Raw genomic sequence first — 14,665 nt, 5'->3', positions numbered from 1 at the left:
TCTGGGGCTTGCAACATCTTGCCTGTAGGACTGAGGGAACAAGGGGGTTTGTAGAGGTCCATTGATCCTGCACTGAGGCTCATTAACAGCAAATTATTTGTAAAAGATATTATTAAACCTGATAGATTTAATAACTTATTCCACCCCTGTAGAGATCAATTTGATAACCTATACCACCCCTAATTTACTCCTCAAACTCACATATTATTATATATTATATTCTATTGGTTTCTGTTATGTGACCAGCCAGCCTCCTCCTTCTTGCTCTTTCTCTCCTCTCCCTCTGGAGTTCCTGCTCTACCTTAATTGCCTGAGGAGCAACAGGGAGCCAATCAACCCAAGGGTTTGGTTAAAAGGAGGTTGGAATGGAGAACATGCAGAGCTTGCACACACCCACAGCAGCAGCACCTGGAGAGGGTTCTCCTCTCCAGTGATAATTATTACTTTGTACTTAGTTTGGTTGAACTTTGTTCTGTTATTTTGTTTATTTGTTTAGGCTGAAGTCCCCGGTAGTTATGTTTTCGTATGATCCTGTTTAAACCTTTGTTCTTTTGTCTCTTCAGGACATCTAGCTGGCGTCGACGGCCCGAAGGGGTTGGCCCAGGCCTTTTCCTTAGTTTGGCCGGATCTTCAGCTTCCTTTCTTTATATCATTTGCTACTTTGGTCATTTTCTTCATTTTTGGTTAAACTAAACATTTGAGTAATTGTGCAACCTGCCTGGGGTCCTAAATATGTTCTGGTCTTCGGTTGAGCCATATTTCATGTGTTGAAGACCGTAACAGTTTCAATGCACCAAATGGTTTCATTTCTCATCAGTTAAATTGTCCCCTCCACAGATAGCGACAGGGTGTCTCACACCCCAGTTGACAGTTTCACACCCCAGTTAACAGGCAGAGTTAAGAAAAGCACCATGGCAAACACATTTAGGGAAGTAGTTGACAGCCTACCAGACAGTAATAATCAACTTGCGCCCCGGGGACCCAGGGTGGCCCGCGGCCATACCATATGAAGTGTCGCATTGGTTTTATTGTGAATGAGAATCTGATTCACAATGATAACTAATGTGAAATAAAGTTTGGCTGAGCGCCAGTTAACTTGTCAAACACTGCTGTCCAACAGTCATAATTGGTTTCATTTCATTGGTTTTCATTATCATTATTCATTATTACTTTTGTTATTATTATCTTTATTATTGTTGTTGTTGTTATTCAGTATTCATTCTATTTGCTATTCATTCTAATTGCTTTATTGATTCAAGATGAAATTTGCCTGATTGCTGACAGACCCAAAAATCCTTTGCCCTGGTCAACCCACAAGGCCTCAGTCAACTGAAGTGCATGCTGAGAGGAGTATTTTGAAAGTTGTCGTTTAACACCTCCAGATAGAAAGAGGCTGTATTCAGACTTATTGGTGGTTCAGTGGTAGAATTCTCGCCTGCCACGCGGCGGCGAGGGTTCGGGTCATGGCCAATGCACCATGCTGTAAGGTCATGAACTTGTGTTTTTACACTGTTAGATGATCTCCAATCTTAATGTTTAATAAATTGCAACATATTGCCATAATTGTTTCTGTATTAACAAATGACGCGATGTATGAATATTGTGTGCAATTTGGAAAGGACACCAAGGTCTCACTGCAGCACTGTAACTAAAATAGGACCCAATCAACTGGAATCATTACGACAAACGAGTGTCTGGCGAAAACCTTGTCTCTCTTGATTTTGCCCATTGACAACCATGCATTTTTCAGATCTTACAGTAGATTATCACCGGTTTGCCTCGTCCCACAATATGCCAACTGTCAATTGCAGTATAAACACTATGATTATCCACCTTACAAGGTTTTTTATCTTAGTATTTGAGTCTTAAAAAAAAAATATGCCAGTGGAATGAAATAATTTCACTTTTTTGAAGATTCTTGAGGAGGCCGTACCGATGAAGCCCAGCTGAGAGAACTCCAGGATCATCCAGTCCTCTGACGAGAGCTGCAGGGCAAAGTTCTTCATGGTGGCAAAGTAGTTGGGTTTGGCCACAATGTCATCCTCCAACTGAAGGGACACAGGTATGTATAGAAGGAAATGTGTCAGCCAGATGAGAGGGAGGATTGTATAGAGGGAGAGAGGGAGGGAGGGAGGGAGGGAGGGAGGGAGGGAGAGCAGGGGGGGAAACTCATCTACGGTCACACAAGGACGCACACTTTCAAAGTAGCACTCTGAACTGAGCTAAGCTACTGTATGTTGCTGGTACTAACTACACGCCACACTACTGTATAATATCAGTAGACGTCAGATAGGCAATACCTCTTCCCTCCAAATGTGAGCAGAGGGTGAAGATGGAGACACACACCCCGGTGCATTCGAATCAATACAAAAGACAGGCAGAAATGGGAGAGGAACAACACAGTTATAGTGGATTATGAATGGCTGCCGGTGCCCCTTTCAGTTCAGTATTTCAGTTGTGATGAGAGTAAACACATCTAAGAGGATTAGGCTGAGAGTAAGTGAAACTGGCTCTGCTCTGAAAACATGTCACAACCTCCCAGCTCTGATGAAAGCCTGTGCCATACAACTCTTACAGTTTGAAATGACCCTTTTTGAAGTACTCCGCATGTTATAATTGGGCGTGGCATGCTCCAAACTGAAAGCACACCAGTGTTTCCCTAGTTTCGCTTGCCAGACTATCTCTGTTTCATGCTGAACCAGTGCAGGAGAGAGTCTGGCTCCTCTTACTCTCACTCTGGTATAGCGGGGGGAAAATGCGCCGTTATCTTTACAACCATCCACCGAAAGTAGCAAGCAGGCCTGCATTATTGCACAATCCAATTCTTTGTCAAAACTTGCCATTATCAGAGTGTAGGTTGCTAGCTTGCTAGCTAGCTAGCATAGTTGTCGTTTCACAGCGGCAGAGGTATTTGAGAGCGGACACGCAGAGTAGAGAGCCGAAAGGGATTTCCCTTCGCTCTGACTGAAATGGTCGGAGCCGGGGCGTCCTGGTGGCTCACCTGGTAGAGCGCATACCACAAAGGCTAGTCCTTCGTGCTGCCGACCTGGGTTCGAATCCGACCCGTGGCCGCATGTCATCCCCTCTCTCTCTCCCCACCATTCCTGTCTGCCCACGGTCCTATCCAATAAAGGCAAAAATGCCCCCCACCCCCAAAAAAGTTGGAGCCAATGGGAGAGCCTGCAGGGAGCAGAACGGGATTTCCCTTCTGCTCAGACTGAAATGGTCAGCGCCAATGGCAGAGCTTATACCTGCAGCCTGCTTTCAGTGAGTCAGTCTACTGTTTCCCTAGAAATAAGCTGACATACTTAGTGTAGTGTATGTGTGACTCTGTCCCCAGCCCTACTGAGATGCATTGCAACAAGTTGCTATGGGAACAATCATAAAGTGCTGGCATAGGTGTGTGTGCTGTGCTAATATATATATATTTTTTACAGGGACATACCTGAACATAATAAACTCCTTTGCTGACTGCATACATCATCAGGAAGGAATAGTCCAGATTCTGCTTCGTCCGCCATCTAAACAAAGCAGAGATCACAGAATTATACATTTCCATTGTAACTATACACACTCAATATAGACTCTCAAGTTATCCTCAGGTACATCGCACATGTAGAAATTATCGAGGACAAATTGCATCAAACTTGAAGTTGTGTACAAACAGGCATTCACATATGTTCCACCAGCAGAACCGGGCTTTCTCCCCAATTGTACTTGGCCAATTCCCCCTGCTGGCCAGGTTCTAGCTCCACCCCCTCTGCCGATCTGGGAGAGTTGTAGACTAGCACAGGCTTCCTCCGATACATTATGCACGTGCCTGCACATGCACACGCACACAAAGGTGTCCCAAATACAACAACACTTTTACACCATGGCCATGTTGAACCAGACCGTAAGACTTCAGTTTACCCTCAGTAGCATCTGCGCTCGCAAACAAACACCCCCCACACACAAACAATAGGCCTTTGGGCCCGAACGGCATTATCTGAGTAGATAAGTAGCCGACACAAAGCGCACCATAAACAGATTCCTAATGAGGCCAGTTGTTAGCTGACTATAAACAGCAGATAACTACAGGGGAGAAGGAGTGAGAGACTACCGAGAGATAGAGGGTGCTGCTGCAGATGACCTTGAGCTGACTTTGAGGAATGCCTGTGGAATACTAAGTACCCAGGCAGCCTACCTAAAAGCTCTGGCTCCATCTCTCTCTCCCTCCCTCACTCTCTCCTCCTGACTCATCCTTCCATGTCTTTTCTGCAATCCTCATCACAGCTCTCAGCATCTCATTTCTCTGAGGCCCCCGGCTTGTCCGTCATTTAAATAATGACTGTCTGTCCTCCACTTGGACTAATTCAAGGTCAGAGCGTCGACCACAGATGTCATGCCTGTGTGTTTGTTTTCTCACTTGACTCTCTCTCTGGAATCTCCAAAAGTCTCTTTGAGGTTGGTGAGTTCGGGGTAGTAGGTGGCCGGAGGAGAGATCACTTCCAACAGGCCCGAATTAAACTCTGTAGAAAACCTGGTGAAGAAAGAGCATCAATGAGGTCAATGTGGAAACACAGACACACACAGACACATTTCTCTCAGTAAGAGTGATGTTTGGCCCCTCCCCTTTTTCTGTCAGTCTGAACATTTTAATGTAGAGCAGGAAACACACGGTCAGGAAGGTTTGCGTGCGTCTGTCAGGAAGTGATGAAGTTTACTCACTCTTTCTCCAGGTCGGCCACCACACTGTGAACATACTCTACGTCAGTCTGCAGGGACAAAACCAGACACACACACACACACACACACACACACACCCACACACACACACACACACACACACACACAAACACACACACTTACTTTTTGGTATCATGGGATTGATTGTGCAAATGCATCAGTGCATGACTCCGTGTATGAGAATAGAGCTCACCTCCCCCACGTAGACAATAATGACGCAGTCAAGTTTCTCCTCAGCCGACAATTTGTCTATGAGCGAGTGCAGCGTCTCCGACAAATACGACTTTACCTTCCGCTTCACTGTGGGGATCCCCATCACCATGGAGACTGAGGAGGAGGGAGAGAGAGCATGGTGACAACAAGTACCAGTGGCTGACACTCATTCAGCAGCCGTAATGCCCTAGCCAGCCGGTCACGTGAACTCACATTTCATTTTGTTCTACCAGACCGTCTGGGCTCAACTCTGGGAGGGCTTTCTGCAGAAACTGCAAAGCGGACGAGCCAATCAGCGACCCGCCTCGTAGTTGACATCATAACCGGCCAATCGGGAATGTCGCTAGGAAAACAGTAATGGCCTGCCTCCTTGCCTGTCCACCTCGAGGAGTTAGGGTTAGGGTTAATGTCTGTCAACGTTTGACTAGTTTGAACAGCCATAAAGTGCAGTTATTGCAGAAATAGACTCAATAACAACAATTAAACAAGTACAGGAGGATGCAACAGCGGAGTTTCTGGGCGGAAAATATGTTTTCGCCGTTCTCCCGAGTGGATTTGGGTTTGACTGGATCCAACGCTGATTGGCTGAAGGAGTTGTCTGTCAAGGCAAGTACACCCGCCCAAATTCCGCCCACTGCAAAGAGTGGGTGTAAGCTTCAAGCCAGATGTGAACGAAGAACGAAATGAAATGTGAGTTCACGTGACCAGGCTAGTAATGCCCTTCAACTGATGCAGACTTGTCACCATTGTTAGAAGTTTCTTAAATTAATAAAAGCAGGTATAATACAATCTTAATGCAGGTACTAACCAGTCTTATTGACCTTATGAGGTATATGTAGACCGTATGTATATGATGTATGAATATGATGTTTGCCTGCCAGATAATAATTATGTATACTATCCAACCTTATTCCTAGGTGCCATGATGCCTTACGTGAAATATGGGCGAAACTACTGTTTCAACAACCTAGCAGTGAATTAAGTTCATGTTTGTGCTACTGCCATCCAGTTTGCTATCTAGCTCAATCAACTAACTTAGCTAGCTGATGTTTGGCTTCTGCCCTGTGTCCATACAATACAGGCTCTCACAATAAATCCATGCTGCATATCATTCAATCCATATCAGCCTTGACTCCTTATTAGAAAGTTAAAAATTAAAACGTTGCCAAACTAATGGATGGTGGACCGTCAACAGCTTTTCACTCTAGAGATGACAAAACAAAGTCGTAGCAGTGAGAAGAAGGAAAGAAATGCTAGACAAGACTGGGTCTGGGCCCCAGTTAACCACACCGCCCAGCTGAGAACAGACACGATGGCAATCACGGAAGTGTGAGAGTTCACTTCAGATTAGAAGGTCACTTCAGAAGTGAAGTTGAACCGAGGATAAGAGAAACAACAATAAGAGATGGATACGGAGGCAGAGAGAGTGGCTATTGTTGCCTCATCCATTGTTCCTATTGTATGAGGCTTAGAGGCCTCACTGTGCAGACACACTGTTCTGTTGACCGGGGAGATTCCCCGCAAAGTACACGGCACCTTTAATAGACTGCTACAGACATATCACACTTCATTTTACCCACTGTGACACAAGGATCACTTTCACTGGGAAGAGAGGGACTGAGAGTGAGTGAGTGAGTGAGTGAGTGAGTGAGAGAGTGAGTGAGTGAGTGAGTGAGAGAGAGAGTGAGTGAGTGAGAGAGTGAGTGAGAGAGAGAGTGAGTGAGTGAGTGAGTGAGAGTGAGTGAGTGAGAGAGTGAGTGAGTACAGCACACTGGTGTGACTAAAAGCAAATGGGAAGATGAGCATGTTACCAGAGTGGTTATTATCTGACACTGAATCACTCTGTTTTTCTCTTGCCGGGGAGAAAATAAGGGAAGACATTAAATTAGACTATTTGTTTACTTGTGTGGCCTCTCTCCGATCTGCCATGTTTCCTTCTCAAATCTTTCTCTCTCATCCTTTACGCATGGTGTGCTTGTCCTTCACTGAATTCAAATCATAGGGTCATAATACAATTTAGCATGTGTTTTGTATTAAATTGCCAATGCCTTCCGGGAGAAAAGGAAAAACAAATAGTGATGCCTTAATGGAAGTAAAAAAAAAAACACACACACACACACACACACACAGGGACAATGATGTCTGTGACGTAAACGGGCCCGTGCTGCTCCTACAAAAAGGTGTGTGCGACGCGGAGTAGCACATTTATCGGGCAGATGTGGGCCAACGGGGGGGGCCTCCACAAAAGCACGAAAACAAACTTGCGATGCAGAATGCATAAGCGGCGAGTTGGACAAGAGAAAGAGTGCAATCCAATCCTCCAGAGTGATCCGTGCAGCATGGAAAATCTGTCCCCGTTTTTTCTTTGTGTTTCTCTGCGCTGTGAGCCCCGCGCCGTATAGCGACACCCGCTACCAAGAAAGTAGGTCGAGGATGAAAGGAGAGTGTGGGAGAGACTGACAGAGAAGGGGAGGGTCGGAGAGACAGTGACTGCATGCAAGTGCAAGTGCAAGTGCAAACCCCCCCCCCCCCCCCATGTGTCCCCTGATCAGCCTGAAGGACTGATTTTCTATGCCACACAAAGAAATGGAGATGATTGTGTATATAATATAATATATATATATACTATATATATACATACTATATATATATACATATAATATGTGTATGTGTGTTTATAGTGTTTGTGTTGCCTTGCTGCGTCCAAATGTCCAGCACAATATTTGTAGAGATTCGGGGGTTAGGGCTAATCATTATTTAGGGTTAAGGTTCAGACTTATGCACATCAATGGATCATTTTCACAGCTTGGTATATTCAAGGCTCCCACACTCACCAGTCACGCACATTCAATTCAAGGGCTTTTCAATTACTTTCAAAGGTCTTGTTGTTTGGTGAAATTCAAGGACTCAAAACGGTCATGTTTTGTTTTGTGGTAAGACATGACATTGGTCAAACGTAGATATTAAAGAGGCCTCTGTTTTGACTTACATTCTTTTTTTATATATATTTTTTTATTTTGCAATTTTCAGAACATAGGGAACAAACAGGCTCAGACAAAAAACAAAAAAAAACACGTCGTCAGCAACATTCCAATGTTACCACTAACCAGCCGCGTCAAGTGCTCGTAGGCACAAGTAGGTCAGAAACGGGTCCCAAATAATTGAGAATTTCTTAAGCGAATTGGTCCTCAGGAACCGGAGTCTCTCCATACGTATAACCGAGACCATGTCCGTCAGCCACAGCTAAAAAGAAGGTGGAGAGGACTTCCACTCCTTCAGAATGAGTCTTTTGGCGACAGTCATCCCCTGTGTCAGAGACTGTTGAACAGCAGCAGGAGCAGAGAGGATTCTGAGCAGCCGAAGATGGTGAGTTCTGCCTCCGGCTGAAGAGTTATTTTATAGGCCTTAGAGTACCAATCAAATATTTTGGCCCAGAATCCAGATAGCGAAGGGCAAAACCAAAAAGCATGGGATAGTGTACCCTGACACCTATCACATAGCGGTGAGACAGAAGGGTAGATCTTGTGCAACCTAGACTTGGAGTAATGAAGACGGTGAGTTACTTTAAATTGGATCAGCTGGTGTTTACTTACATTCTTGTCAAGTAATCATCATGGTGAAATCTAAAACTGTAACTATAGCAACGCAAATATCATCCATTAATTTTCAAGCCTAATTTTATTCTTCTCAAATTCAGACTGTGTGTCTGTGTGTGTGTCTGTGTGTGTGTGTGTGTGTGTGTGTGTGTGTATGTGTGTGTGTGTGTGTGTGTGTGTTAAAAGCTAAGGAGTGGCCTCAGACAGTAATTAGTGTAAGATTAGATTTTGAAACTATGCGATATACGATCCAGTGTTGAATAATGGACTGAGACCACAATTTCCAACGTTCTTTCTACAGTACTTCGTAAACAACAGATTCAAAGCTTCATCATACAACACCCAGCAAATAAAGCCACAAAGAAAACCAACCAACACCGGGTTCATATTGTCAATTGATAAAAGTGCTGTCAGACAGGCTTCACACCAAACATTTCAGACTCAGAGGGAGTCTCTGCACTGTTGCTTTTTCCCATAATCCCTGTTCAATCCCAAGTAAAGTGGCCTGATGTCCTAATTTACACAGCTATAATTATCCCAATGTCAGATACTTAGATCAGCAGAGAAAAAGGAAGGACAGTAATACAAAAGAGAGAAAGAGAGACAACCACAGAGACAGAGACAGAAAAAAATAACCTAACAAAGATGGGGGTTCTTGAGGCTGTGAGGCTGACGTTGCCGGTAGCTTATCAAGTGTACCTAGAGGACCATCTGTCTGTTGAGTTTCTAGGCAGTACAATCAGTAATACAGTCTGGAGATGGACAGCTACTACAGCTGCCCCGTCTCCCACAGACACGGCAACAAACAAACAACTAACCTCAGTGACTGTAACAAGGCAGCCGGAAGACGTGTGTATCTAGATTGGTGGATTTCCAAGAGAAAAGTCTGTCTGCAGGTAACAGATACCTGTCTGCTTGCCATAAAAGGGGCCAGACGGGCAGAAACAGATACCCCTCTGCTTGCCATAAAATGAGCCAGACTGGCAGAGAAGTGGCGAGATGAAGAGATATGTCTGGCCTGTTCTCTTGCTTCCAGAAGGAAAACCTTATACTCGTGGATGGCTGGACTTTGATGAGACTAAAGAGGCCGTAGGCCAGCAGGGATAAGACAATCTGTTTGTTCCCCCTGTCTTCTCCCTCCTCCTCCCCCTTCTAATTTGTCTTGGGCCTCTGTTCTTGCCCTCAGTCATTGTCACTAGGAATGTGGAAACGCCCTTTGAGTTGTCCTGCTCCTCAATTCAACCCCTGGCCCCAAATTTGCTCTGTCTGTCACCCGCACACAGCGAGATACTGGAGGTAATCCTCTTAGGCAGAACTGGATACGGCAGAGGTCACCATGCTGTGTGCCGCTGCAGGAGGGCTGGAGGGAGCAAAAATTGAAAGCTAAAAATTAGGCTGATGAAAATAGAAATGAATGGGAAAATAGGGCGAATTAATCCATGCAGGAGGGTGGGGAGGGGGGGCTCATGTCTGACAGCAGCTTTCACAGAACACCTTACCTTTCTGTAAACGATGCAAAACATTTGCTTTTGTTTTGTCTACACTGCAGGAAACTACCTGGTGTGACAGTTTCAGTGTGAGTTATTGGGAGTTGAGCCAGAACATGTTTTGTTAATCTTATGCTTTTAGACACATTTTCATAAATGACTGGAATAGTTAAACAGTTCCACAGTGGACTGCCTGGCCAAAACAGGATAGAGGGGCAGGTGTATTGGTGGATGATAGGCATCATGTTTCTGAATTAACCTATTGAGGCAGTTCATGAAAGAGTTCATCGTTCTGCAGGTACCACCATGAACTGCTACCATCATGAACAGTTGCATTATATAGCACTTTTGTTTACAACAAAGTCACAAAATACTGCAAAAATAAATGTGTCAAATAAATGGAATGAAACCAAACAGCTATAATGAACGGGGAAATGTACCCTGCTGGATCTACGTAGGCCTGTAGCTCTTTAATATCAACTCGGCAAAATTAAGAAACCATAACTACCACAAACTGATGAAAAAGATTACTTCAGCTTGAGGCCAAAAGTTATCAGTTAAATGCAAGTTCATAAAGATTTGTGATTGTGTTTTCTTAGGTGGGTATTTCCCAAGTTTATGGCACCGCTATATTAGGTATACTATTTAATTATCTTAGAGGTTCTGTTGACAATGTTCCATCCAGAGGGGGATATTTGCTGTGAACCAGGACCCAACTGAGAACATGTTGAGAGGCACGATTCTGTCCCTGGTGTAAATGGGATCCCTGCAGTTTTGAGTGTGTGTAGGTAGGTGTGTGTGTGTGTGTGTGTGTGTGTGTGTGTGTTTGTGTAGGGCAGGCGTATACTAGAGAGAATGTCTCATAAATCAGGGGCATTGTGATAGAAAGAGAACTTGCAGAGCTCTGTGTGTGTGTGTGTGTGTGTGTGTGTGTGTGTGTGTGTGTGTGTGTGTGTCTGTGTGTGTGTGTGTGTGTGTGTGTGTGTGTGTGTGTGTGTGTGTGTGTGTGTGTGTCTGTCTGTGTGGCGCGTGTGTAGGTGTGTGTGTCTCACCTCCGGTACGGCCCAGACCAACCTGCACAGCAGGGTGCAGGCTGCCCTCATTGTTCAGTAGATGAGGCAGGTGGTGGTAGATATTTGGCACCTGGAGAGGTTTCCGATTGGCCAGCTCCTTCAGCAGTTTCTGTGTCTCGTCTGAAAGCAGACACAGAGAAACCAGTTACATTGATTCCTCTCCTCGATTTCAATAAACAATAAACCTTTGTAAAAGCAACAGGTGTGGGGGGGGGGGGTGGTTTGGCTGGAGGATGCATTATTGTAGTGAGTGAAATGTTCCTGGTAGGTGCAGCCTAAAGACTAAAGAGTGCATAGTGTAATTCCCCTAAGTGCTGCGCATTGCAAATAGCTAAATGATCGAAAGAACAAACGAGCACCTCATAAAGCGGGCGGGAGGCATTGCGACCTGATGATAAGATGTGGACCTTTTCAGACACTGAATTCTGGGGATCTAACAAAAGAGCAGAGCAACAATGAACTACTAGTCTTTGTCACATCTAAGAGCGCAGCATGGTGTGTTCGGTTTGGATTCTAACAAATTTGAAGAAAGTCGACGCAAAGCTACAGCCAGAGGGCAGTACTACGAGTGAAAGGTCAGGGTCCATTAGACGAAAAGAATTTACAACGCTCCAGATTCCACAGACTACAGTACACACTACCACATCCATTGAGCATAATATACTAAAAGCTTTCACGGATTCCTTTGAACCACGGTGTTAAAAGCTCAGTTGGAGTGTCTTTGCACGCGTCTCCTCCTGTGTCTTTAACGGACCAACAGTGTATCATCTACCTGAGAAGTTGGTGAGGGCATCTTTGCTGCCATTGGTCTCGGCGATGGCGCGTCTGAACTGCTCCAGAATGTTGTTGAGCTCAGAGGAGCGCTGCAGCGTCCGGTGCTCCGCCACACGAAGGCGCTCTTTCAAGGCATGGAACTCCCGCTGGTACGCTATCAGCTTCTCTACGAGGAAAAAACACAGGAAGCAAAGGAGGATGCATTAGCAGGCAACAACAACAACATACACACTAGTAAGACTCTAATACTGGCAAAGGTGCAAATTAGTGAGTTAATCACATTGGTAAATAGTGCTGATACATTTGACCATATTTGGGGCTTACATTTCACTCTCTCATTCATTCATGGTTGAAAATCAAGCAGCAGGTGAAAAGTCAGTGGTGTGCCACTATCTTGGACCAAGCTAGCTGAGGCAGAATATCTCTGGTGTGTTAACACGCTACCTCAAACTGTCAGAGCCCACTACAAGCTTGGGACTCGCATACCAAACTACAGTAGAGTGGCTGTGAGAAGACCAAGCTGCACGTTGGGAGGGAACATCAGAGGATGCATCTATTACTTATGTTTATCCAGATGGACAGATGTTGACTGAATATGCGTCTCTTTTCCAGCAATGTCCCATCTCACTTTCATACAGTTGCACAATTGTAGAAATTCACAGCAGGGAGCTGCACGGCACCAACCCGTTGGCCACTGAACAGTCCCACTGGAGCAATATGCAGCAGTTAGGTGCCTTGGTCTCTAGGGCACTTCAAGAGTATTTGTGAAGGGAAGGGAGACTAACTTGTTCAAGTTCCCACCCAAGAATTTCCCATCTGGTTCAGGGATTCAAAACATCAGCGACTGACCTGCTTATCTAACAAGTATGCTCCTGCCGCTGCCTCATACATACCTATTGTAGATGGTGATACAGCAGCATGCGGTGTTTTGACAATACCAGCTGCTTTCTTATTTTGCTTGTGCAGTTTGGTGGGACTAGGGCTAGGCTATATATTTTCAGAAAGCCTGTTCCTGGTGAACTCTTGGTGAACAGCAGAAGTTGACAGAGGGTGCAAGGCTTTATGAAGAAGAGGAGCGGTAGTCAGATGAGAAAGCTGTATCGTTCCCTCCCATATTAGTAATGTGAAACCAGGTGCATGCATGCATCTGGTTTATACACCTTGCATATACATTGTATATGTATGTATGTATGTATTTATTTATGTACAGTATGTGTCTCTATCCACCTTATTTTTGGCGGCCATTTTTGCCTGATCTGCTGATGGGTGCTTCTTCCGGTGTGATCCTCCCAGCCTTGTTGCTGACAGCTTGACACCCGTCTGGGCGAACGGAGCAAATCACTAATCAGGTCCAGCTTGGCAAAAATCTCGTCGATAAATATCCCTTTAAGAGCGCAGTGCATTCATGGGTAATCGCCTGCTGTGGCCAATATTAACCATTTCGAGTAACACTGTTTCCATACGGATCACCGGCGTTAGTTTGTTGTTTATAACGTGGCTATATTCATAACGTTTTCTATCTCGGATACGTTATTTCGAATCGCACATAGGTTACGCCAAACCCCACATAGGTTACGCCTCGAATCCCACATAAGTTACGCTAAAACGCACATACTTTACGCCCCGAATCGCACATAGGTTACGCTAAAACCACCACCGCAAAGCGTGTGGGTTTCAGGACGAAACAGACTTGAGCCACTAACGTCATCACAATATTCCTGGGATGCAAGTTTAACTAAACAGTTACATGTCCTCTACATTCTACATAAAATTAAGATATTACGGGTTGTTTTATTTTGTATGTTACATACTTATTGACCAAGTTATGTTCAATTCAGCCAGGGTACAAGAGACTGAGTGTAGGCAGCCATCTTTTCAAATCAAGTAGAATACACAGGGCCGATCCTGGCCATTTGGGTGCCCTAAGCGTAATTGTTCTGTGGTGCCCCCCCCCCCCCCCGTAAAACTTTCAATAACTGTCAAACGAAAGACTGCAAAATCATTAATTATGAACGATACTAGTGTATCTCACATTTCATTACATGTGGGAAACAAACAATTGTTAGAATTACTGTACATGTCAGCAAACAAGTGATTGTTAAACTGTACATGCAAGCAGGGGCGGACTGGGATCATAATTCAGGCCGGGCATTAGATACCAAGCAGGCCAGGCCGATACAGGCCGACGTGCGTGTATAAATTGTAAAAATTTGGGCTGTTTGAAGCCCAATTTGGGCCGTTTGAAGCCAGATTTTGGCTGTTTGAAGCCAGATTTGGACCGTCTGAAGCCCGATTTGGGCCAGTTGAAGCCAGATTTGGGCCAGTTGAAGCCAGATTTGGGCCGGTTGAAGCCAGATTTGGGCCGCTTGAAGCCCAATTTGGGCCGTTTGAAGCCCAATTTGGGCCGAGTCCAATTTTACAATGAGATGCACCCTGAATAAAGTAATAAAACCACTAGTAAACCAGTAGACGGCGCCTGGCCTGCTGTTCAGTGAGTGGCCTGACTGAGGGCACCAAAAAAAAAAAAAAAAAAAAAATTTTTTTGGTGCCCTCAGTCACGTGATGCCCTACGCAGTCTGCGTACTCTGCGTAATGGGTTGGAGCGGGCCTGAGAATACATTAGGAAATGGCAAGCTGCAGCAATAGTCACGTTAAACCGGACCTTGTACGCACAATTATTTTTTACAGTGGGGCATTCAAAAATAAGGTGGATAGCATTCATTGACCCACCTAAATGCAAGACTCAGGATTAGCACCAAAGTACCCAATTCCCTTGCATAATTGATAAGGGTCT

The 14,665-nt window shown here is 44.9% G+C and overlaps 1 protein-coding gene across 1 annotated transcript in view; it reads right to left on the bottom strand.

Annotated features, from left to right (window-relative positions):
* Positions 1-14,665, bottom strand: part of mgat4a (alpha-1,3-mannosyl-glycoprotein 4-beta-N-acetylglucosaminyltransferase A) — a 50,889-nt gene that overhangs the window by 9,425 nt on the left and 26,799 nt on the right. Inside the window, exons 2-8 of the mRNA XM_083639468.1 lie at positions 11,870-12,037; positions 11,077-11,217; positions 4,922-5,055; positions 4,711-4,757; positions 4,409-4,522; positions 3,446-3,521; positions 1,934-2,048 (exon numbers count right to left, since the gene is read on the bottom strand). Coding sequence (XP_083495594.1) covers positions 1,934-2,048; positions 3,446-3,521; positions 4,409-4,522; positions 4,711-4,757; positions 4,922-5,055; positions 11,077-11,217; positions 11,870-12,037 — 795 coding nt within the window. The remainder of the gene's footprint in view (positions 1-1,933; positions 2,049-3,445; positions 3,522-4,408; positions 4,523-4,710; positions 4,758-4,921; positions 5,056-11,076; positions 11,218-11,869; positions 12,038-14,665) is intronic.

The sequence above is a fragment of the Poromitra crassiceps genome (genome assembly GCF_964638095.1).
Source record: "Poromitra crassiceps genome assembly, chromosome: 6".
Lineage (NCBI taxonomy): Eukaryota > Metazoa > Chordata > Actinopteri > Beryciformes > Melamphaidae > Poromitra > Poromitra crassiceps.
Note: the sequence above shows the minus strand (reverse complement) of the source record. Positions and strands in the feature narration are given on the sequence as shown.